A 24,393-nucleotide genomic window follows, 5' to 3' on the forward strand; every position below is an offset into this window, starting at 1 on the left:
AATCACATGGATAGCGAGGATAGTTTTAAATCTAAAATATTTGGGTAGCATGTTATATCTGTCATGCATATTTGTCACATGTGGTCTTTTTATCCTAAGGTAATAGCAATTACGAATATAACAAGGTAAAAACAAATCGTTTCTTATTTAGTAAAACTCTTAGATATTTGAAAGCAGCAGTTGTTGTACTTAAATATTGTACCTCGTGAATTTTTTTTACATGACCTACAACTGCATTTTGAATTTGTTTGTTTCTGTATGGAATTTGGAAGTATGGAGGTTAGGATTGGGAGGAATGGGGGAGTGAGCATCACAAGGAAGTCTAGGACAAGTAATAAATAGTATTAAATATAAAAATTGTAAATGGCATATGGCTTCCTCTGATGTCTTCATTCCTCTCCCCACATTCAAAGAAATTAATTACTCCTTCCTCTGTGTTCCCACAGCATATTATAAGTCCACTAGTTAAGTGTTTAACTTGTATGGCAATTAGTTGTATATGTGTTTCTCTTTCCATTGGGTCCTCAGCAACTTGTGAATAGATTCTGTGTAAGTCGCCCATACATTCACAGTATAGAGTGACTGGCACGTAGTATATCTTCAGTAAATCTTGTTAATGGAAATTGAATTAATCCTTTTATTGCACTTTAACATAGAAAAACCTCATAATTCTTCATAGTCTTCTGAAATTCTGGGCATTATATATGTTATATATGATTGTGTTATCAAAAATGGAACTCACAATTTGGGAAGTTTAGTGGTCATATCTATTTTAGTAATTAAATAGAATTACAAAGAATAATGTTTCTTGGGCCTTTGTTCCTTTCCTTTTCTTTTCTTTTGTATGTGTACATTCTGCTGTTTGTGTGTGTGTGTGTGTGTGTGTGTGTGTGTGAGAGAGAGAGACATGTTTACATTTATATGTTAATTTTATGTTTCTGCTTTGGTGTTTCTATATTCAGTCATTGAACATACTTTCCATTTTGTCTTTTTTTTTTTTAATTCTTTATTCTTTGTCTCATTTATGTTGTATGGAATTGACAGCATATTGTCAGGGCAGAAATAGTGAAGTACCCGGAAGAAGATAATCAACATACCAGCTCTGCTCAGAGTAGAATCTGTTCAGTACAGTAGTGCAGGTATTAAGGGATAAATTATTACAGTTTGGGGAGGTGGGAAGGGAAAAACAGTGAATGCTATCTTGTCCTTTATTCCTTATGAATAGGGAAGTTCAGATGATTATTGTACATTATTGGAAATTAATATCGCGTCTAAGTCTTGATTTAGAACTAAAAAATTGGTCCTCTGCCAGGAGACATGAATTAAGAAATTGGGAACAAATTAAAATAACATTGCAGTTACTTTTAAACATATTTGTCTTTATGGTTCTGTTTATTACATGTGCAGTGAAGTGGAGAATTGAGGCAGTTATTTCATTATTCATTCCTTACCATTTTTCCTGAAATAGCTTGGTAATTGAAAGAGTATTTTTAAAATTTGCCTTGAATTGCCCTTCTTTGTCTGCTTGTGTGTGCAGACTTTGTAGAGTTGAAAACAGTAAAGGATTTGTTTTAAAGTATTACTTAGAGATGAATATTAAGCATATTGCTAAATGTATCATTTTAGATATTCCTTGAAGTGTGTGTTAGAGGGAAGGAAGGAAGAGTTAAAAGTATCTTTTGGTTTAAATTATTTTACAAACGAATATGAAGTAATTTTCTAAATTTTTCATTATACTGTATTTTGTTACAGTTGTATTCATAACCAATAGTGAGCCATTTGGAAATAAGTTAGGGATTTTGGAGGAAAGTTTTAGAAATTGGAAAAGATTTAAAAATGGGTTGCTCAGAATGTTTCTGCTTTATATGTGAATCCTCTTTAACATTTAAATGTCTTCTTACAAACTCAAACTGCTATAAACATTCAATGAAAAGGTATTGCTAAATATAATGGCTTATGGAAATATTAATCAATAATGTTATTTTTTACTTTGAAATGATGAGTTCTTTTCTATGATTTAAAATACATGTGAATGATTCATTTAAATTATTTTGCTCTAAATTATTATCAGGGTTTAATTTTTCCTTATTGATTTGTCAGTTTTTCGTTAGACTTATGATAACCTCAAGTTAAATGTCATAAAACCAGGGACAACTCCATAGCTGAGTTGCCATTCTCTTCTTGAAAACAAAAAAACAAAAAGCACGCTTCATTTGTTTGTCTGGCTTATTCTTTTAATATCAACTCCTGCTTCATTTGTGGTGTGCATCATCAGAAGCTCAGCAGAGTTCAGAAAATAAAAATATACTTTAAGGAGCTCTTTCTAAATGTTTTGATGTCCTGATAATAACTCTGTTTTCTTTTATGACAGAGGGTGGTGAAGGCAGATATTGTAAACTACAACCAGGAACCTATGTCAAGAACTGTTAACCCTCCTAGAAGCTCTATGTGTGCAGTTCAGTGAGCGCATTTTTCTTTTGTGTTGATAGTTCTGGCTGCCCTTCACCTCTGGGTGGGCCTGAGGACTTCTAGGAACTTGTTTTATCAGTGACCATCTCTGTAGTTCAGTTAACACTTTCCTCCCAACTTGCTTCATCATTGCTGTTGCCTCACAGTGGCAGGCCGCTCCTTGGATTTGAAAGAATTCAACTTTGGGACCACACACTTTGAATTCAAAATGGAAAACCCATTCCCTGGACTTAGACTGCTTCGTTGCAAAAGGATGATGATGCTTCTTTGTATGCCCTTGCTTCTTTTTTCAGTGATGTAAATTTTTTTAACTTAATATGAAAACTATCCAAGTCTTGATCATCAGCCAGGATTTTGCCACAGCAATTTCATTCTCTTATCGGAACCTGTATGTGTCAAAGTATACTTCAGAGTGCAAACATTAAGCAAGTAATATATTTTACCTACAGATACTTATGAAGACATTCTTTAGCTATCTATTGTGACTAAAAGTATATAAAGCTGTATCTAACTGAAAATGCTTGAAATAAGGCTGTAATAGAAATATTTTTTCATTTTTTAAAAAAGGGCCTAAATTGTTTATATTGTAGTTTGTAACTCACAAAGTAGTGAGTATTTGATATTGTATTTTTATTACTGTATCATTGTCATTATGTATTGTGTAATACTCAGGTTTGAAGGCTTTCTGAATTTTGATAAATGTTCAGCTGATGCTCCACATGGAATTTCTCTTGCAAACTGCATAAGAGTACTCCCGCAAATGAGTTACGACATTGTGGATCAGACTGTACCTGATGTTCAGATGTTTTTCTTTCATGAATAAATTTATTTAAATTACTTCTTTTGGCAATTTTCTTTCAAACGTCTTCCTTTTTGTTACAGAAAGGCAGTGTGTATTTGGATACAAAATTAGTGATTCTGGGAAGTTTAATGTATAGTCAGTCACTTAGAATTGTTAGGTTATTTTGTTGGACCAATTAAAATCCATACTCCATAGCTTGGCATTTCAGGGACTTCACATCAGCTGCCTCCTACTTTTCTACCTTTTCTCATGCCACTCCACTGTACCATCATCACTCCTCTGCAAACACAGCTATGGACTCATTCCTATTTGCTTTGTGATGCTCTGCTTTCCTGTTTTTGCTCCACAGGTCCCTCTGCTGGGAATTCCTCCTCCTTCTCCAAATGTCTGCCTCCTGCCAGCCAACCTTTAGGCACTGTGAGAGCAGGACTCTGTTTGTCTTGGTCATAGTTGTGTGGTTTTTGTGTGTGTGTGGTTTTTTTGTGTATGTGTGCTAAGATACAATGCCTGGCATGACTGGTGCTCCATATTTGCTACATTGAAGCATGAACAAAAGCCACCCCTCCACAAAGCCAGTCCTTGTCTCCACAGCTCACAGTTCCACATCACTACCTCTCTGATAGCCACTGCCCCTTTCTGCCTTGAATTGCTGCTATTTGTGCCCCTGTTTTTTATTGTTTAATAATCCATGAGCTCATTGAAGGGTAGCTCTGGTCTCTTCTCTCTCATGTCTCTTACAGTGCCTGGCAGCATGCCTTTGTCATGGATTTGCCACAAGTGTTTGTAGAAATTTGGATACCTAATTTTAGAGGTGTAAGGGATTTTGGAAAACTTTGTTCACTTCCTTACGTGGCTAAGGAAACTGAAGTGTGGACAGAAAAAGTAACTTGCCAGAAATCATGAAATCATAGAGCTAGACTTGATAGATCTGTCTCTAGGCCGAGAAATTAAAAAAAAAATTAATTAAAAAAAGATTTTGAAAACTCTACTTCTTAGTGGGTCCAGCCTCTTTCTACTTTGATTTTTATATTTTTCATTTTATAATTGGGCAGACTTTTAGACCCTTCAAGTGATAAACCCTTCAAGCCACTGCAGCTTATCTTCCTGATATGTGCGGGCCAGTTGACTAGGGATGTTAATAGAATATAAAGTTGAACAAATGAGCTCTCAACCCTCAGGACTTTACAGTCTAGTGGGAGGGATGTTTGTTGTTGCTGCTGCTATTTTAAAAGCTGTGATTGATTGAAGCCTTCTATTAAACTAAACTTGCCCAAGGCTTTACATTTAGTAAAAGGTGAGGCCATGATCTGTTTGGTCATTTTGTGTTGATTTCACTTCCATCTATGTGAAAACCGAAGGATTTAAAAAAAATTTTTTTCCTCCCAATACAATTACTGCAGTACGATAAAGTATGACTTAACACATATGTATGAAGGTCTACGAGACCAAATTTTTTTACTGGTGTGTTTATAAACTTAGAGCACTGCGTGGGACTGAGCAGGGGCCAGGGAAGAAAATGATGTTAGTAGGCGTTCTTTGGCCTGGACATTTCTAGGCATTTGTTACATGGACTGTTTTATTTTCACATCTATCTGTGAGAGGGGAATTATTGCCTCCTCTCATAGAGGAAACCTAAGCTGAGACTAAGTGATTATACGAAAGGCCTTCCTTCAATAAGGGGTAGAGCCGGGGGCTACACAAAATGTTTCTGTGACAGAATGGACTATGCTGGTACTGGTTTTAGGCTGCCTTCCATTTGTGAAGGTCACATAACTCATGCCCTTCCTGAGAGTTAAATAGGTCTTAGTTTAAGTTGTTCTTTTGAGAAGTGGCGATGGGCCTGTGTGGTCCATCTGCCTGACTACCTTGACCAGTAGCATGTGTCCATAGGGGCTGGTGGTGGGAAGTTTGCCCTCTGATCACTCAGATGAAACAGCAGTTTCCCCTCTGTACCCTCTTGCCCGCCTTCAGTCTCATTGGCGTTATGTCTCTCCCAGCTGAGCATGACTGGTCCTTGAGAGCCTTTTGCCTCAAGGAAAGCAGATGCAGTACAGCATATGGCCAAAGCGGACTTCTGAATTCCATATTACAATTTTCCCCATACCTCGGGTTTTATTTTTGAAACAAATGTAGGATTCATGCTTATTTTACTTTGTTACCTCTCCTGTCTATAGTTTTTAATTTAAAAAATTACAAGTCTTTCCATCTAGTTTTAGGTACTTTGTCTCCTGAAGACACATGCTATAGAGTTTCAAACACATTGTGGTCACTTCTGCTGCTTATTGGGCTTTTGAAAAACACAAAAGTCTTCAACCAGAACTGGTCATTGGATGCTGCCTTTCAAGTGCACCCTCTATTATGTGTGGCAAACCACTCTGGAGTGGTTTTTGGAGTGGCCCACAGCACTCCTGTGACTCCTCTATTATTCCAGGAGGAGGTAAGCCAGGGCCCTTTAAAGTTGATCACTGAAACAATGTGATGGCGCAGAAGAGTTTGTGTGTCGTTTAAAAATAGAAGAGTTTTCTGGCCATAACCTGTGCTAGTGGTTGCTGTAATCTTGGATATCCTGAACAACAGTTGCAAGATTTAAAAGAAACTGAAATGCAGACCTGTTTAACATTATGGTAGAATCCATGGGTCACCTCCCCAGCACACATGTCGCCTCTCCAAACAGTTTCCTAATTTCCTGATAGAGCCCTCCCCTCAATTTTCAACTGCTTCTAGCTCCTCATGAGTGGGTCCTCACTGAAATAAACCCATTAGGATATTAAACCCCCTCGGCCCAGTAGTCGGCTCTGAAATGAACTGATAACTCCATCATCGCTAATGAAATTGGGGGAGACATTTGCTAAGGTTTCTGAAAAAGGAAAGAATAAAGAAATATTTACCCCCGTAAGTTTTCAGAAGACTCTTTGCCAGCTGGACTAGAATGAGAAAGGGTGTGGCTCTGAGTGACACTGGCAGCCATCTTGAGGCCACAAGGGAGAGCTGGACCAAGGATGGTGCTGATGCCAAGAAAGCAGAGGTGGAAAGCGGCGATGATCCAAGTCCCTGTCACCATCTTTGAGCCCTGGATCCAGCCATGCCTTGAACTGTTCAGCAGAGAGTTATTATTATTTAATCATTTAGACCAGTGTTATTTTATTTTTTGGTTACTTCTTATATTGGCACCTATTATGTACTAGGGCCTTTGCTTGGTACCCAAAATAGAGATGAATATGATCTGTGTTTTGCCCACAAATTCATAGTCTAAGCATGTGGGTAACTCATCAAAATGTAATCTGATTGTCACATACTGCAATCAAACTAATACAAGACGTAACTTAGCAGTGAGTGTGGGAAAAAAACAGGAATTTCAAATAACAGGAAACAGGGATGACAGTGTAACACAGTTGCTCTCACAAGCTAGCATAATCTTAGCCTGCATTAATTAGGTGTGTGCATATGAATCCCCTGTGGATCTTGATTCAGTAGGTGTGGGGTGGGTTTGAGGTTGTGCATTTGTAACAGGCTCCCAAGTGATGCAAATGCTACTGGCTTTTGGATTACACTCTGAATTGCAAGGGATTAGACCATGCCTGTATGGATGCCCCTCTTTAAAAAGGGGATAATAAGTCACATTCGGATTACAGTGAAGGAATTCAATGTGGGGAAATAGTTGAAGGAAGACAGTATGTTTAATATGGAAAAGAGAAGGCCTCACACAGACTCTGCTGATAGTCTTCAAATAAGTAAGAGAGTGTGCTTTAGAAAAACATTATGTTTGTACTATAGGACCTAGAGTACCCCAGAAATAAGAGGGGTAGACAGAGGCTTTGGGAAGATTTCCATTCAGCCTAATAAAGAACCTTGAAAACATTTGCTTCCCAAAGATGGAAGAGATTGCTTTATGAGATTTCATATCATGTTGCAGGGTTGCAAACTTATAAGCCTTCTGGGGCTAGGTGGTAAATAAATATAACAGAGGTTAAGAGTATAAGACCATAGGGAGTGGTGGGGATTGACAAGGTGGAGAGCATGTCCCTGCCTAAAGTCATTTTGATTCAATTTTTGAAGTTATATTGACCAGCTAAAAACTGTATATGGATAGGGCCATGACTAGCCTATACAGAGCTTTTGTGCCAGTTAGAAAAAATGTGTTTCTTTCTCATTTTATTTCCTTCTTTTAGAAAATCGTCTTACTATTTCTTTTTAAAAACAAGGCATTTTACTGTCCTGGAAATGGGTGATAAATCTACAACACTGGTGGCCCTATGGTTGGCAGGGTCCCATGATTTGTAGGACCCTATGGATGGACTGGATTCACAGCCCTATGGTAGTAGCCCTATGGATGGACTGGATTCAGCCCTCTGGAGCCCAGGTTACAACCCTTGTGACTGTAAACCTGTTTCTGAATGTAAAGCTGATGAAATTAGGAGAGAAAAGTATTTGTCTAACATTTTCAGAGAGCAAAATCATAGTGTTCAGGCTAGGAAGACCCTAGGAACATGGGAGGCACAGCGTCTACCCTCAGGGAGGTTTGGGGCTGGAGGAGGAAGCAGGTGAGTTCGCAGGGCATCATGGCACTCGAGGTGTCAGGAGAGAATTCATCTGTGGTATATGTATTCAGGGCAGACAGCAGGTCAGTTCTACCTAAAGAGGAGTGGGGGGACAGATTTAATAGAGGAGGTGAGGCTTGGAGAGAAAACCTTGAGTGTGTCAACCTTTACATCGTGGCATCCTCTCTCCTGGGAAGTGAGAGTTTCAGTAGCGGAGGGCCCTTTGGGCTGAGCTCAGAACCACACACATTCCATTTTGCCTAGCCCTTTGTAGCATCAGTTTTTCATGCTGGAGAGCTGGAAACAAGAGGAAAGGCAGACTATTTGTTTTAAAGCCCGTCTTCCAAGTCATATTGAATGTTCTTAGGCCTCCCACATGGTAGATTGAGGCTGACTCAGGACCATAGACTGGGCAGAGATCACTGGCACAGCCTGTACAGCAGCTCTTTAGCTGCCCTCACCTAAACCTCTTGACTTGGTCCCTTAATCCTTAATTAATCTGGAATCCACAGGTTGCACAGGGATATGATTCCTAGATACTGTGACTCTCAAGTCCCTTCTCCTTTCCCACTACTGCTGCCTGTGTCCCCAGATGCCTGGACTTCTCCAACAGCCTTTCTCTTTAGAGACGTCCACAATCTGCTGAATACACAGCTGTGTTTAGGTCACTTTTGCATTCAAAAACCCCTCAATGGCTCCCTATTGCCTTTCCCATCAAAGGAAGACAAATTCCTCAGCCTGAAATTCAGAATCCTCTTAACAGCTTCCCTACCCTTCTTTCTAAAACATCTATTCATCTTCAACTCTGGTGAGCACTTTGTTCTAGCAAGTGGTTCCTCAGTCTGCATCTTTGCAGAGATTTTCTCTAGGGGAAGAAAGACCTTGGATAGGGCAAGGTAGAAAACCTGCTTTTTTTCCTAGCTCCAAAACCAACTTCATATATGACTAGTCAAACCACTTACCCTCTCTGGGCTCGGTTTCCTCATCTGAAGAAAACAGGACTTTGGACAAGAGCAGGGATCTGGGACCTATTTGTTGAATGCAGTTATATGCACTCTTTCTCATCACTATGGCTTATTTATTATGGGTGCACTACAGGTGCACTGAGCTCTTTGTAAGCATTTTCTCATTTCACATAGGTGGTAGTCAGCCTTCAAGATGGTTCCAATGATCCTTGCCTCCTGGTATTCACCTTTGTGAATCCCCTCTCACATTAAATCAGAGCTAACCTGCCATCCGTAGAATACATACAGAGGTGGTGTGTGATTTTCGAGGCGAGGTCATAAAAGGCATTGTCAACTTCCTCCTTGGCCCCTTGAATTGCCCCTTCTGGGGGAAGCCAGAGACTGTGCTGTGAGGACACTCAAGCAGCAATGTGGAGATGGCTATGGAGAGAAGACCTCCCACCAACAGCCACCCCCAACTTGCCAGCCCTTTGTTAACAGCCAGCTTGGAAGCAGATCTTCCAGCCCCAGTTAGGCCTTCATGTGACTGCAGCCTTGCCAAAGACCCAGAGCTAGAAACATCTAGCTGAACTGCCCCCAAATTTCTGATCCAAAGAAACTATGAGATAATAAATGATCATTGTTCTTGTAAGCCCCTAAGTCTTTGAGTAATTTGCTTCACAGCAATAGATCACTAATACTATTTGTATTATCTCTGACAGATGAGGAAAATGAGATTCAGAGCAGTTTAATAGCCCATCTGAGGTTGTGAACTGGTGAGTGACAGGACAGGGATGCAAATCCAGGTCTGCCTGACTTCTCACCCATCACATTATACGCCTCATGCCTCAGTGTCCCTCTGCCACGTTCAGAGTAGGTGCTTATTACATAGTTCCAAGTGAACAAACAAACTGTTTTTATGACTGAGTATATAAATCAATTGCACAAGTATATATTTAGAAAAGGAGCCCATAAAAATTAAGAATGAAAATTTTCAATCTCATTAAATCAGGTTGGATTTTCCTATTGCTTAGGAGTAATTTCTTCAAAAATTTTAGTATCCTAAAATGAAAACTTTATGCTCAAGAATAAAGTAAAGAACAAAAGAATTTTAGTCTCCAATGAAAGTAATCCTATTATTTGTTCTGATTATATAAATATTGTAAAATAATACACAGAAAAATAAATTAGAATCACCCCCTCTCCTGCTGAACATTATTGACGTTCTGGTTAAAAGCCATCTTCCAGGTTTCTCTCTAGATATAAATACACATATCTGGAAGCTATACTTACACATGAGTTGCATTATATTAAATAACTAATTTGAAATTTGCTTTTTTCACTGAGTGATACAAGCATTTTTCTACATCTCTAAGTATACATATCCATCATTATTATTGACAATGGTTTTCAAGTATATAGTTTTATGATAATTTAGTTCATCATTCTCCTCTATGTGGACGTTTCCCTTTTCCCCAAGTTTTTACTATTATTAGAAACTGTTTTGTTGAACACCCTATGTATATCTTTCTATATTTTCTTTTATATAATTACCCTCAGGATAAATTCCTAGAAGTAGAATGGCTGGTTCAAAGAGTATTTTGAAAGTATTGTATATCTTCATAAATTTTGCCAAACTGTCCTTCAGAAATACTGTCCTAACTTATATTGCTAATTGCACATGAAAGTGTCCACTTCCCTGTGACCTTGGCAACAGTAGAAACAGTAAATTCCGCATGTTAAGTTTAGTGGGTGTGCTGGCCTGTCTGGTCTCCTACATGGCACTGAGGAGAACTGACTTTCGTCAATAATCGTGAGCAGAGGCAGATATGATCTCTGCACGGTAGTGAAGATCCATGCCTAGAGGGACGTCTTCCTGGTGCCTCTATTTTGGTCTGAACATATTTTAGTAATGTCAGATTGTTTCTTTTACACCCAGTAAATATCCTTAGAAACCTTTCATTCAAAATCGTTTATTCTAACTTGAGTTGTATAAAGTCACAGCACACCAGTGGCTTATTAAAACAAAGGTAACCAACCTTCCATATGAGGAGCCTTTGTCTTCCTGATGTTTTTCTCCCTTCCTCTGAAGCCTGCTGGTCAGAAGTTACCCCTCTTACACCCCCTCGCTTGTATATCATACCTCCTTCTCTGGTAGTACCGCTATGCCATCCTGCAGCCGTGAGGCTACTTGTCCCATTTTCTTTTAGACCATGAACTCTCTAAGGCCAAGAATCTGGCACCTGGCACCAAAGATGTCCCCAGTAAAAGTTTATTGAATAAATACAATCTATATTGTAGGTTGTCATGAGTAACTAAACAGCCCATGGAGTGAGCTGGCAAGAGCTGTCATGGAGACAGTAAGCTGAAGGATTAAACTTGTCTCAGCCACTCATTTGAGTGACCTTAGGCAGATTTCCTCCACCTCTGTCCGGCTCTGTTTCTTTCTGCAGTGAGTGTGTTGAGTGATATCAATGGTCCCCAAACCTGGTTGATCATCAGAATCACCCGGAATCCTCACCAGATACAGGGCTCTGGGTTCTTTTAAAAACCACTGGACAAACTCATCTTTATATCTACCTTCCCATTATTTGACCAAGAACATACTGCCAGCAGTGAGCTTCAGTTTGCAAATCTATAAAATGGGGATGATAACCATGGTGGCTGCCCTAAGAACTTCATGGGGCTGAGGAGAAGTTCTAATTATGAGGGGAAGGAACTCAAAACACAACAGTTCTAAACAAGTATGTGAACTGCTGGTCTTTTCTGTCTGCTTTTTTCAGTGGGACTTGGAGTATAGTTTTGACTAACCAACCCTAATTGAGAACTTGTGGCTCCCCTTTGATTATGAATAGGAAATCCTTTGCTGAGGCCCTGTCTTTTGCTTCTCTCACTAGCAATCCAAATTCCCTTGAAATATTTCCTCCCTTATGGAAATCTGATCTAACCTGGGTGTGGAAGATTATCTCTCTCCAGCTTCCCAGAGACGCTTGGCTCTTGAGCCAACTTAACCATTTCTTCTCACTCCACTCTACCCCTTCTTCTGTCCCTTACTCTGATCCTCTGACTTTTTCTCAAATTTGTCTTCCAATTGGCAGGTGGCCCACTAGCAGACTGGCTAGCTTCCCTATGTTGGGTCAGGGTGTAGGGATGATGCTGTAGTAAGCTGCCAGAATGCAGAGCAAACCAAGATGTGGACGCTGTCTCATTACTCCTTTCACAACCAAGTACAGAAGGACCTCATCCTGTTTGGTTTTGCTTCTGTCTTTGGAGGCCCACCCCTGAAGACAGTTGAAGATGAGGAACAGAAAAGGGAAGATAGAGGGAAGGGCGGAAAGATTTATCAAGTAGCTGCTACGCACCAGGTTCCATGCTGGACCCTTTGTATATATTTTAAGAACAGCCAGCCTTGATAGCACTCCTGGTTTGCCAGGCAACTTACACAGAGTGTCTGATTTAATCCCCATCCCAGGCCTGAAGTGAGAGTTGTCATTCTCATCTTACAGATCAGGAAGCTGAGACTTGGAGGAGTGAAATGTCATGTCCAAGGTCACACGGTCAGCAAGAGCCAGAACCAGATTCTGAACCCTGACCTTACTGATTTGAGTCTGTCCTGCCTGACAGAAATGGCATTTTTTCAGGCTCCATATTTAGCATTCGAATTTCCAGAGAAAGACCTGAACCTAGAATGAGATTTCTTTTCAGTTTTTGGAGCCAAAATTATTTTAATTTTATGGCTAGGAAAATGTAAACTTACATTTTCAGCAGACCAGAGATGATAAAGTATGCATTTGTCAAATAAAATTCTTTGCTGTGATAAAGTAAATCATTCCTTGGCATGTAAAAAATTAGGCCTCACTTGAACTGTTTTCACTTCGGCCTTTGCTAATATTTCTGTTATCTCCATTAAGGATTACAATGATGAATGCCTTTTATTCGCATAGTTAAGCACTTCGGTGAATGTGTGAACACACAGAGCTTCATAAGTCATCGGGAAATGAAACAACATGGTCACCACAAGAAATATCTTGAGAGTCTGACAGATTGGGGTTGGCATCCTGTCTCTGCCACTCATGCGCTATACGACCTTGGCCAAATTCCTTAGCTTTTCTGGTTCTCAGTTTCCTAATGTGTAAAATGTGAATAATAATACATATCTCCCTGGGTAATGTTAAGGATGGAATGAGATGACTTACTTATAGCACTTTGCATTGTACAATACCTGGCATGAAGTGAATGCATAATAAATGTCACAGTTATTATTGGAATAATTCTCAAGGCAACAGGTTAGTGGCAGTACCCAGGGCTCACTGAACTTAAAGTTTTTTGGCCATCAAGACTGAGTCTTGGTCGTCTTGTTCTGTGGGCCCCAGCTGCTGATGTACTTATGCCGCTCTTAGAAATAGTGCAGGCAGTAAGCAGGTGAAATTCATTGGTAGCTGTATCTGTTGAGATTATTTTGGCTGCAAATAATAATATCCAACTTAACATGTCTTAAGAATATTAATCGGCTGGGCACGGTGGCTCATGCCTATAATCCCAGCACTTTGGGAGGCTGAGGCTGGTGGATCATTTGAGGTCAGGAGTTCGAGACCAGCCTGTCCAACACGGTGAAACCCCATCTCTACTAAAAATACAAAAATGAGGGGGCATAGTGGTGCACACCTGTAATCCCAGCTACTTGGGAAGCTGAGGCAGGAGAATTGCTTGAACCTGGGAGATGGAAGTTGCAGTGAGCCAAAAAAAAAAAATATATATATATATATATATATATATATATGTATATGTATATTAATCACTTCTCATAAAACATATGCTCAGGGTAAGGTGATTGCAGAGTAGTTTAATTAACTTGCCCCAAGTTGCCACCAAGTTCCCATTTCTTTCTTTGCTGCCATCCTTAGCCTGTGGCTATTAGGTTGGCTCCTTCATGATCCCAAGACGGCTGCAATAACTCCAGGCCTCACACCTTTACATCACAAAATGCAAAGTCAGAAAGAGGAAAGTAGGCACATTCTATCCTCACATCTCTTTCAAAGACAGGAAATGAATTTCCCCAAAGCACCACCTCCCAGAAGACCTCTCATCAGTTTTTTGGGTCAGAATTTTATCAAATGTTTATCCCAGACCAGTGGTAAGGGAAATAGGCAGGGCCAGTGATTCTCAACTCTAGCTGGGAACAAATTGGGCATCTTTTAAAATAATTACAGATGTCTAGGTTCTGCCCTTAGAGGTTGATTTAATTGGGTTTATGGGGGGTCTTGTACACACGTGTGTGTGTGTGTGTGTGTGTGTGTGAACATGTGTACACTTCAGGGAGCTCTGATGTGCCTCTAAGATTGAGAACCATTGGTTTAGACCACCCAAGTTTCACCTTCTGGGAGAGAGAGCATTTAAGCCTTCATTGAAGCACATGGCCACAGGACATCTGAACCAGATTGCAGTTCTAGAAAGAGGACCATGACTACTGGGTGAACATCCAAAAGAATCTGAAAGAAGCAATGGGATAGGAATGGATAACCCCTCCCACTGAGACCCTGCAGTCCTGGAGTCAATGATACCCACTAAAGGTGTGAAATGCTTTCCAGTCAACCAGCACTAGAATCAGTGAAGCTGCTCATTGTTGAAAATGCAGATCCCTGGGCTAAACTACAAATCCACAGTCTCTAAATCTCTGGGAGTGTGCACTTTCCACAAGATCCCTAGTTGATTCTTATGCTCACTGATGATTAAAAATAGTTGCCTAGTGGATTTCACTGCCAGCCCAATCACCACAAGGGTTCTGGAAACAACAAACATCTCCTTCTCCTAGAAAATTTAGGATATCTGGATTAGGCCATGTGGTATTGTGAAAAGAACACGTGTTCAAATCTGACTGATCATCTGACTGATCTGAGTCTGAATTCCTGTTCTGCTACCTGTACTGGTATCTGCATCATTTTGGTAAATTTCATCTCTTTGAGCCTCCATTTTCTTATCCACACAATCAAGAGAGTAATACCTACTTTTTAGAGTAACGTTGAGATTAAATGAGATCAAGGAAATGAGAGCAGCTGACACAGATTAGGGCACAATGGATGTCAGTTAGAATTTGGGTCTTCTAACTTTCAGGCCCACACTGCCTCCCAAAATAGTTTACTGAGGTTCTTCCAAAAGTAATAGAAAGGGAGCGCTATGCTCTAGGTTGCAAAGAGCCAAAGCACTGAAGTTGAGACACTTCCCCAAAGTGAAATTGCTTGGTGTTTCAGCCTTAAGGAAAAAGTCTTCCTGGGAAAGCAAAGCTAACAAACTAAAGCTTCCTGGAGGGCTGATTGTTTTAGTCCAGATCAGAAAATATAATGGGCCTGCCCTGGAGTCTCTGGCTTGTCTGACATGATTGTGACCTGAATACATGATGAAAGCAACAACAGTAATGTTCCTCTGGGTTGTTAGGCAGGAACCTTGGCATGGATTGTTCAGAAAGGGTCATAGGCAAGGTTGGGTGGAAGGTTTTATATCACTATTTAGGCAAGAGTGAAGTGTGAGGTCTGGCTGTATTCAAGGCTATGCCAGACTCCAAAGAGCCCATGCTTAACTGCTTAATGGAAGCTCTGGGCTTGGCCAGCCTCCTCCCTGTCAACCCGGTGGCCTCTCTATCTGCCTACTGTACAGGGAAAGAGTCAAGTGTAAACTAACACTTTCATGTAAATGGGCTGTCAGGTCACTGAACCAATATGTTACAGTTAATCTGTTAAAAACAGCAAGGTCCCCCATTTGTAAACATCCCCTTGATAAGCTCTTCATAGCATATACAACCTAGGAAAGTGAATGGCATCCCACCAGCTGCCCTGGAGTCAATATTCCTCTGTGCTCGTCCAGATGACCTCTCAATTCAGCTCAGCCCAGACTGTCCCAGCCCAATTCATGTGGACCCACCTGAGCTGAGCTCTGTACTACTCCTGGAGTGGGGGTCAGGGGTTCCCAAGGAAGAGCCCGAGAGAACCTCCAGCTTTAAATGACTTAGATAATGGGGGATATGGTAACTTTGGAATACTGCCTGGTGTAAAGGCTGGAATTGTGGACTGAAAAGTTATGCACCCCTGGCCTTGGATGCTAGTTCCCAAGCTCAATGCTGCATGGCTTTGCCAAGTTAATGAGTCACATCTCATATACTTTTAACTCCTGTGGATTTAACTCCATGCACATAGTAAAAGAGAGTGAGGAGAGAGACTGCTATAAATAGTGTGGATGATTTTGACTTCCAGTCTATTCAGTGAAGAATATAACCTGGAATGAGAGGTGGGAGATGTGGAACTCAGTTGTCTGAGTCAATTTTGGTCCTTGCTTGTCACTCATGCCATGAATATCTTGTGTTGGGTGTGATTCAAGTATTTTGGGCATACATAGTTGGCTGTAGGACTCCTTTTGCCTGGCTTGCTGACTTCAGAATCCAAGCCCTGTGTAAGATTGGTTTTCATGCTATCTACCCAACGTAGTGGTGGCACTTGTCAGGCCATACTATGTCATTTTCCCTTTTAAAGTGGGAGACCCTTTGAGGGAAGAATCTGGTTCTTCAATTTTTTGGTTCTCTTGCTTCCCTTCTCTCCCAGAACCTAGCACAGAGCCCTGTACTTAATAAATAGTAAAATTAGCACTTGGTGCCTACAGTGGTCCTCTCTGCCCCTACCTCATCCTTAAATGGAAGCAAAAGCAGGAGTACTCCAGTGTGACTTACCGTCTCTAGCCAATGTGGTCAGCTCAGGGCTGAATCCATCTCTAGGGTTACAGAGCTTAAGAATAACACAGTGGCTTAGAAATGAATATGGAGGTAGAGCTTTTGATGGCATTCAAATCCCTGGTTCCATTGTGTCCTGGAGTTCAAACATATATCTATGCTTAAGTTCTGTGAGACCCAGCATCCATGTGAAAAGCTCATAGGCTTACCTAAGCTAGTTCAGGGCAGGTTTCCATCACTGCAACTAAAATTGTCCTAAGCAACACAACAATTTAGATTATTAAATGGTCCTGTGTCACTTGGATCAAGAGTTCAAGATAGACTCCTTAGCAGGGATTCTCACAAGCAGTCCTGCCTTAAGAATAAACCCTGTATTCTTAAGTGGCCACAGAGCTGAAAGAATTAGTTGATATTCATAGGCCCAGGCCATCACTTGTTTGAACTAAACCTTATGCAAGTATACTCTAGAAATGAAAATTCCTCAGGGCAACCATTGCGATGCACTGGTTACCTGTCCTCAAACATAACTAAAGGATGAAGTGTAGAGACTGTTAGCTTTGCTTTCCCAGGAAGACTTTTTCCTTAAGGCTGAGACACCAAGCAATTGCACTTTGGGGAAATGGCTCAACTTCAGTGTTTTGGTTCATTACAACCTAGGGCATGGCACTCCCATTCTATTGCTTTTGGAAAAACTTCAACAAACTATTTTGGGAGACAGTGTGGGCCTGAAAGTTAGAAGACCCAAATTCTAGTTTGCTATATGATTATGAACAATTTGCGTCGTCTCTCAGGCCCTCCATTTACTGGTTTGTAAAATAAGGACATTTGATTAGGAATGAAACATAAGTTTTGTCTGGCCATCTGCCTCCACACTTGCCAGCCAACTCCACTTCTACCTTCCCACCCAAATTACTATGTAATGTTCAGTGCACAGACTCACAAACTAAGGAATGAAAGAAATATTCTTTTATTTTTCTACAATAAACTTAATTTTTGTCTGAAGCCCTTCTTGTACCTGTGTGGTCTGTCTCATTTATTTTCTCAGGGTCACGAACAAGTTCTGGAAGCTTTATAAAGAGGCAGGTCCATTTGGTCTTCACAGGTATCCATCTTCACCAGCATCCACAGAGACACCCCCATTATACTGTTTCATCTTCAGTCACTGGTCTGAACAGGTTGCCTTGGAGATGTCTCATTGGCCTGAGTAAGGTTTCTTCAAGCCAGCAGTTCTGTCCTCTACCCCTGGGCCACTCTTGGACACATGTGTATCACTCTGATGCTACCAAGGCAGTCGGACTTGAAAACATCAGTGAGTTGTCTCGGTCTGATTGCTGAGACATCTCCACAACCATGTCTATATTCAGACCTTGCTGCTGCCCTGGTTCTGATCCAGGTGAAGAGGAATAAATCTCCCTTTCTTTCAGATCCAGCAAAGTGTCTTTGGGACTCATTCCAAGAATCAAACCCAGAGCCTTTTTCAGAGACACTGCACTTCTCTGCACTCCTCACTTTCCTTCTGACTCACTACAATTTCTTAAATTGGAGTATCTTTATCATGCAGGTGTGCACCTCTGTGTAGTTCCTTTTGCCCATTTTGCTTTCTCCTCAGTCTATTATCTGTGCTGCATCTTACCAATTTCTCTCACAACCTAGGATCTTAACACTGAAAACCTAAAAAGACACTTTTTTGGCCTTTTTTTTCATATGATTTCTCTAAAATAATGGACACTGACTGATGCTACTTTTGACGGAATATGAAGAAGGAAGGCACACATGTAAATAAGAGTATGAGAATAAAAACCCAGTTCATTTTTCTAAATATTATCCCACAACACAACACAGTGAAGTGTGAGCTGTGCTCCAATGGAAGCACTCTCTCTTTTTGCATCAGTTGGCATCTCAGTTGCAAACAACAGAATCCACTGTGTTTTAAACAGAGAAGGCATTAATTGGTCGCCTTCAGAGTCTTTGGGAGGGCCAGAGAGCCGTGCTCAGGGATAATGCAAGCAGGAACACTCACGTCACACCCCTCCATGGTTCACAGCTGCAATCTCATGGTAGTGGGGCCCAGATACCACAATTGGCACCACACATGAATGCGGGGCACTATTTCTAAGATCTCTGCCCCTCTGCTGAACTGCCTCTGCCACATGCTGCTATTCTCACCCTGAAGTTGATTCTGCATGGTACCTCCTTACTCACATCGTTCCCTCCGGATAGAAGGAATATGTCTGATGGATAGAGCTGAGGTCATGTGCTGACCTCCTAACTGCAAGGAAGCCTGGGAAGAGAAGCTTTCTGGCTTAGAACTTGAAGAGGTGGGACTCGTAACGTAGGAAATTACCATAAAGTAGGAAAGATATTCAAAAGATGATGAGTGCCATTGATAACAAGTGTCACAATGCTCTTCTTTGCAGCCAAACTCAAATATTTGACCTGCTCTAGGGAGATTTCCCTGCATAAGTCTCTATCATATGCTTCCTCTCTCCAATTTGTCATAGCCTTTATAGTCTGACACTATAGGGTTTTATTCTCACTGCTGGCTGTTAAGGTCTCTAACACTTCCACAAGCTGTCATAGTCAGTTTAGTTTAGTCAGTGTTAGTCAGTGTTCTGACTCTAAAATAGAAGACAACTTGAGAACAACTTTGTAATGCCTGCTAACTCTGGAGACTAAATCTATGTTCCTGATTGTAATTGTACTGCTTTTGTAAAAAGACATAGTATTACCCTTTTTTTTTTTTTTTTTTGCTTCTTCCATGTGCTAGACACTTTTATAATAATAAAAGCCATTTAGGCTGGGTGCAGTGGCTCACACCTGTAATCCCAGCACTTTGGGAGGTGGAGGCAGGCAGATCACCTGAGGCCGGTAGTTCAAGACCAGCCTGGCCAACATGGTGAAGCCCTGTCTCTACTAAAAATTTAAAAATTAGCCAGGCATGGCGACATGTACCTGTAATCCCAGCTACTTGGGAGGCTGAGGCAGGAGAAACACTTGAACCCAGGAGGTGGAGGTTGTGATGAGCACTCCAGCCTGGAGTGTTGCCTGGGTGACAGAGCAAGACTTCATCTCAAAAAATAAAATAAAATAAAAGTCATTTATTAAACAAAGTGTCAAATGGAACATAGGCTAACTTCAGGGCTGACTGGCACCTGGGCCACCTGCCCTGTGGTGAGAACAGGTTTCCTGTGGGTTGGCCACAGGTCTCTGGACGCACCGACTAAAAGCTTGTATTCATGCCAGGGCAGCCTTCACATTCTCCAGGGGAAGGACTGTGAAGGAAAAGGTGAGGAGAAACTTACGAGGCAGAAGAGATTTCATCATGTGTTAACTTGAAGAATGGGAGAAAGATTTCCAGAGAAATCTTTAGAGGGAAGTGCTGCCTGAAGCTCTGATTCTTGGATAAATTCATGTAAAAGAATGAGAACTATTGCCGATGGAAAATTTGACTATCGAGTCAGTCCAATTTTAACTGGTTTTTAGAATTTTCAGAATAAATTTAAGAAAATTGTAGAAAATAAAAATGCACTAGAAGCACCCACAAAACCACTATACCTTAACAGTTATACCTCACAGTTGCTGTTAATATTTTTATTCTAGAACTTGTATTTATAATCTTCTGTCCTTTTCACTTCATATCAGTTTATAATGCCTTTTTAAATAGGGCCAAATAGTTTCATAATTATTATTTTTAATGAGTTAAAATGTTTCTTTGAGTAAATATGTCATAATTATACAACTTTTCTCCTATTTTTGGAGATAGAAGGTTTCCTCAACTTTTTAGATATAGTAAATGATACAGCTTCCATCCTCTACACTCAAATGAGTCTTCATGCCCAGCCTGTATTTGCTTAGTCTCAGGCAAAGCTGCATCACTCATTCTGTCTCAGGCCATTACCTCCACGTGTGTTGCCAGTCTCCTGCCTGTATGAAGTCTTATAGAGTATTTAACCCCTTTTCTTTCCTGTATTTTCAACTCTTAAACACTTACAGTCAGGTGTGAGGCTTTCCTGTCTTAAAACATTACCCCCTTGGCCTTGAGTCTCCCTCTTACCCCCAGAACTCCCCCACTCACCCCTGGGTTGCATCTCAGGGTCTCCTGGCTCCTGTCCCCTTCAGCCAATGGGAACTACCCTTGCAAATGCCCCCAGAGGGCTTATACTGACCTTTCTCAGGCTATATCCTAAGACTTGGCTTCTTCATCTTCTGATATCCCTGCATCCTTGCCTTCTGTTCCTTTCTAATGGCTCTGTGTCTTTAGTCTCTATCTCCTTGCACATGTCTGCCTTTACTTACACATTGTTTCTCCCAAGAATCCCGTTCTTGGTTTACTTCTCACCCAAGAGATGTTCTCTCTTTCTCTGGAGTTTTATTCATTCTCAGTTTCAACCACTCTCAGTGTCTTAGTCAGGAGTCTCCAGAGATACAGAGCCAATTAGATAGACAGATAGATAGATGACAGACAATCTAGGAGATTTATTATGGGAACTGGCTCATGTGATAATGGAGGCTGAGACATACCAAGGTACTACTGTCTTCAAGTAGGAGAATCAGGAAAGTCAGTGGTGTAATTTGGTCTAAGGCTTGAGAAACTGGGAGGTGGCTGATATAAGTCCTGGAGTCCAAAGTCTTGAGAACCAGTATCTCCAAGGGCAGGAGAAGATGGATGACCCAGCTCAAGGAGAGAGAGTAAATTCACTCTTCTCTGCCTCTGTGTTCTATCTGGGCCCTCAGTGGATTGTGTGATACCCACCCACATTGGCAAGGGTAGTTGTTCTTTACTCAGTTTACTTACTTAAATGCTGCTCTCTCTGGAAGCATTCTCACAGACACACCCCCATAATGTCTACCAGCTATCTAGGTGTCTTTATCCCTCTCAAGTTGACACATACAATTAACCAGCAACTCAGTGAGTTGCTAACTCTAAATACCTCTATTTCTAACTCTAACCCTTCTCCTACCTCATCCTTCTCCTATAATCGGGCTTCCATCCTTCCATTTTACAAATATTTGTCAAGAGCCTTTTGGGTACCAATGTTTTTTTCTAGATTGCATTCAAAGACAAATCAAGAAGAATCCTCCATGAAAACTCATACATCTATTTGCAGTTGGACATCTCCAATTGAATGACATACACACAACTTACATTGAACTCATCCTATAACTCCTCTCCCACACAGATCAGCTCCTCCACCTGTGCTTAATTAATGGCACCACCATCCAGCTAGTTGCCCAATCCAGAAACACAGGAGTTATTCTGGGCTAGCTCTAACCTCAATCCCTATGTCTTCATGATTCAGTCAACAAATATTCCTGAATCTCTATGCTAGCCCTCTCCCCTTCCACCACAGCTATGTCCTTTGTCTGCATCCATTGCTTATTGTTTTGCAATGACCTCTTAATGGATCTCAAGGCCTCTAGGATGATTCCTAAACACCAACATGGCTATGCCACTCCCTAATTAAAATTCCCAGTGGCTTCCCGTTGCATGTGGGATAAAGTCCAGTTATCCTAGTATGATGTCCAGGTTCTCTCCTGGCTTACTCCTCTAGCCATCTTTCTGCCTTCTGTGTCTTACACTTTACGGGTTTTGACACCTGAACTGCTTGTAGTTTAACCAGTTTATTGCTTACTAGATGCATTTCCTCTTTTTCTATAATCACCTTTTCTACTTTCTCACCATCCAGCTCCATTTTTTTTTTCTATAAGCCCAACCTCTGGCATCTTCTGCAGAAAGCTTTTCCTGATCTCTCCTTTCTCACCTCCCTGGGCTTAGTCAGCTCGAGGTTCTGTGTGGTCCTAGTAGCCTGTACATCTCTTTGTAACTACATACATCATGTTGTGTATCTGTTTATGTGTCTGTCTTCTTTAGGAATTCAAATAAATGTTGAATAAATTCATTTTAAAATCCTATGTGTGTGCCTAGCAATTCTATGTTAGTTACTCAACACTCCTGTTCAGAATAATTTGGTGGGTTTCTCATCATAAAACCAGGGGAAAAACATATCTGCAGGATTGTCAGAGATTTCCCAAATGGACAGAGAATTGCTACTTCACCTTTGACCTCTCGACCTCTCATCCCAGTCACTGACTTTGAGACCACAGCAAAGCTCCCAGAATTTCAAGCACTGGACAGAGTCTCTGACCAACAGATTAATTTTAGAGTCATTGAAATTCCGCCAACTCTAGGGGGAATGATTGGGAGCCAGGCTGACAACCAGCAAAGGAGGAAATTACTCTCTGTCTCTTTCAAGATGAGAGAGTTGTAACCACGGTGCCTCCCCCAGTGATGCTGTTCAAAAAACATAAATTTAATACTTTTATGAAACTCAATCTTCTAACCATAAGCGTTTCAGGGATCTCTTTGATGTTCAGGAAAAGCAGCCTGGTGCCAATGTCTTTTGCACATATGGTGAGGACCCCGCCTTGCACATGAGCTGAGCATTTTGGGTTCCTCAACACTCTGGAAGAGTTATCTTTTGTTTAAATGACTCAGCAAACATTTATTTAGCCCCTACCATGTTTAAAACACATTTTTTTTCTTTCCCCTAGAGAATGAGCACAGATTTCTGAATCAGTCAAAAGCAAGTTCAAATCCTCTCTTGGCCCCTAACTGGCCGCAGATCATTAGCATACCCCTGAATGACTCAGTACTGGTTTCCTCATCTGTGAAATGTGGTTATAATATTTACCTTTCAGGAAAATATCAAGGATTATGTGAGGCAGAATAAGAAAGAGGCTGCCTTGCCCTGTGCCTGGTACCTAAATGTTTATTTAAAAGAGAAACTAGGAGAATCCAACTTTGTGTAAATATTATTTGCATTAACAAACTGTGGCTATGTTACTATAAGAAGCACGTTTAGTAAGACTTTAAAAACCATTATGGATGCATCAGTTAGGAATGTAGTTGGCTGCAGAAACAATAAGCCAGTGGTAGGCCAGTAAATGTTTAATAATGGACTCTCTGGGGGAAAAATAAAGCTCTGATTTGTAGTGTTCACTGATTTCTGTAAAGTAAATACTCCCACCAAGGCTGATTTCAAGCTATCAATGTGGTGTCACTGAATGCAGAGTTGGGAAGATACATAGTATCTAGTATATGGTGTATAGCAATGAAGACATATGATATCTCCACCATTCATACACAATAGATGTGCATAAACCCAAGAGCAGAGATAATAGACTAGAGCACAGTTATAGATAATAGTACATTTTGTGAAACATTTAGGAAGCAATGAGTTTTGAGTATTTACAACCCTCATTTTAAATATAATTTAATTGTAAGATTCCACAACTTAATTTTTAATAATGTCTGTGTTTAACAATTGACTATAAAGTTCTGAAAAATTTAACAATTACCTTTCACAAGTTGATGAGAGTCAGCTCTGACACACCACTACATAAAATCCTACTATAGTGACTTAAACACAACACATTTCCTTTGTTTTGTGTAACAGGAAGTTCAAGGATGAGCATCTGAGGGCTGGTGGCTCATCAGGAACCAAGACTCTTTTTTTTCTGCTCTGATGTCCCAAGCACAAAGGCTTCATCCTCGTTCAAATGGCTTCAAGATTGCGAGGTGGCTTCCATCCACTCCATGTCTGCATGCCATGGAGCAACAAGGGAGAAGGAAAAGCGCGAAGTGTGTTTATTTGGTAAAAGACATTGTATTCATTTCCTATTGCTGCTGTAATGAATTATCATAAAACTTAACGCAAAACAACAGTGGCTAAAAACAATGCACATTTGTTAACTTATTGTTCTGGATGCAGGAGGTCCTTTGTTAGGAGGGCTGGCCTGCTTCTGGAGGCCTTAGGGGAGAATCTAGTTCCTTGCCTTTCCCAGCTCTAGAAGCCACCCTTATTTGTTGGCTTGTGGGACTTTTTTGTCTTGAAAGCCATCAATGGATGGTTGAGTCTTTCTCAT

The 24,393-nt window shown here is 40.7% G+C and overlaps 1 protein-coding gene across 3 annotated transcripts in view; it reads left to right on the top strand.

Moving 5' to 3' along the window:
• RAB28 (RAB28, member RAS oncogene family) overlaps positions 1-24,106 on the top strand; it is a 140,626-nt gene extending 116,520 nt beyond the window's left edge. Inside the window, exon 7 of one of the 3 annotated variants that reach the window (XM_050791672.1) lies at positions 23,925-24,106. In XM_050791672.1, coding sequence (XP_050647629.1) covers positions 23,925-23,939 — 15 coding nt within the window. In that variant the 3' untranslated portion in view covers positions 23,940-24,106. Of the gene's footprint in view, positions 1-1,044; positions 1,135-2,371; positions 3,307-23,924 lie in introns of those variants that run through there. The other 2 variants (XM_050791670.1, XM_050791671.1) reach the window with 2 other exon arrangements.
• The last annotated feature ends 287 nt before the right edge of the window (positions 24,107-24,393 follow it).

The sequence above is a fragment of the Macaca thibetana genome, chromosome 5 (assembly GCF_024542745.1).
Source record: "Macaca thibetana thibetana isolate TM-01 chromosome 5, ASM2454274v1, whole genome shotgun sequence".
Taxonomy (NCBI): Eukaryota; Metazoa; Chordata; class Mammalia; order Primates; family Cercopithecidae; genus Macaca; species Macaca thibetana.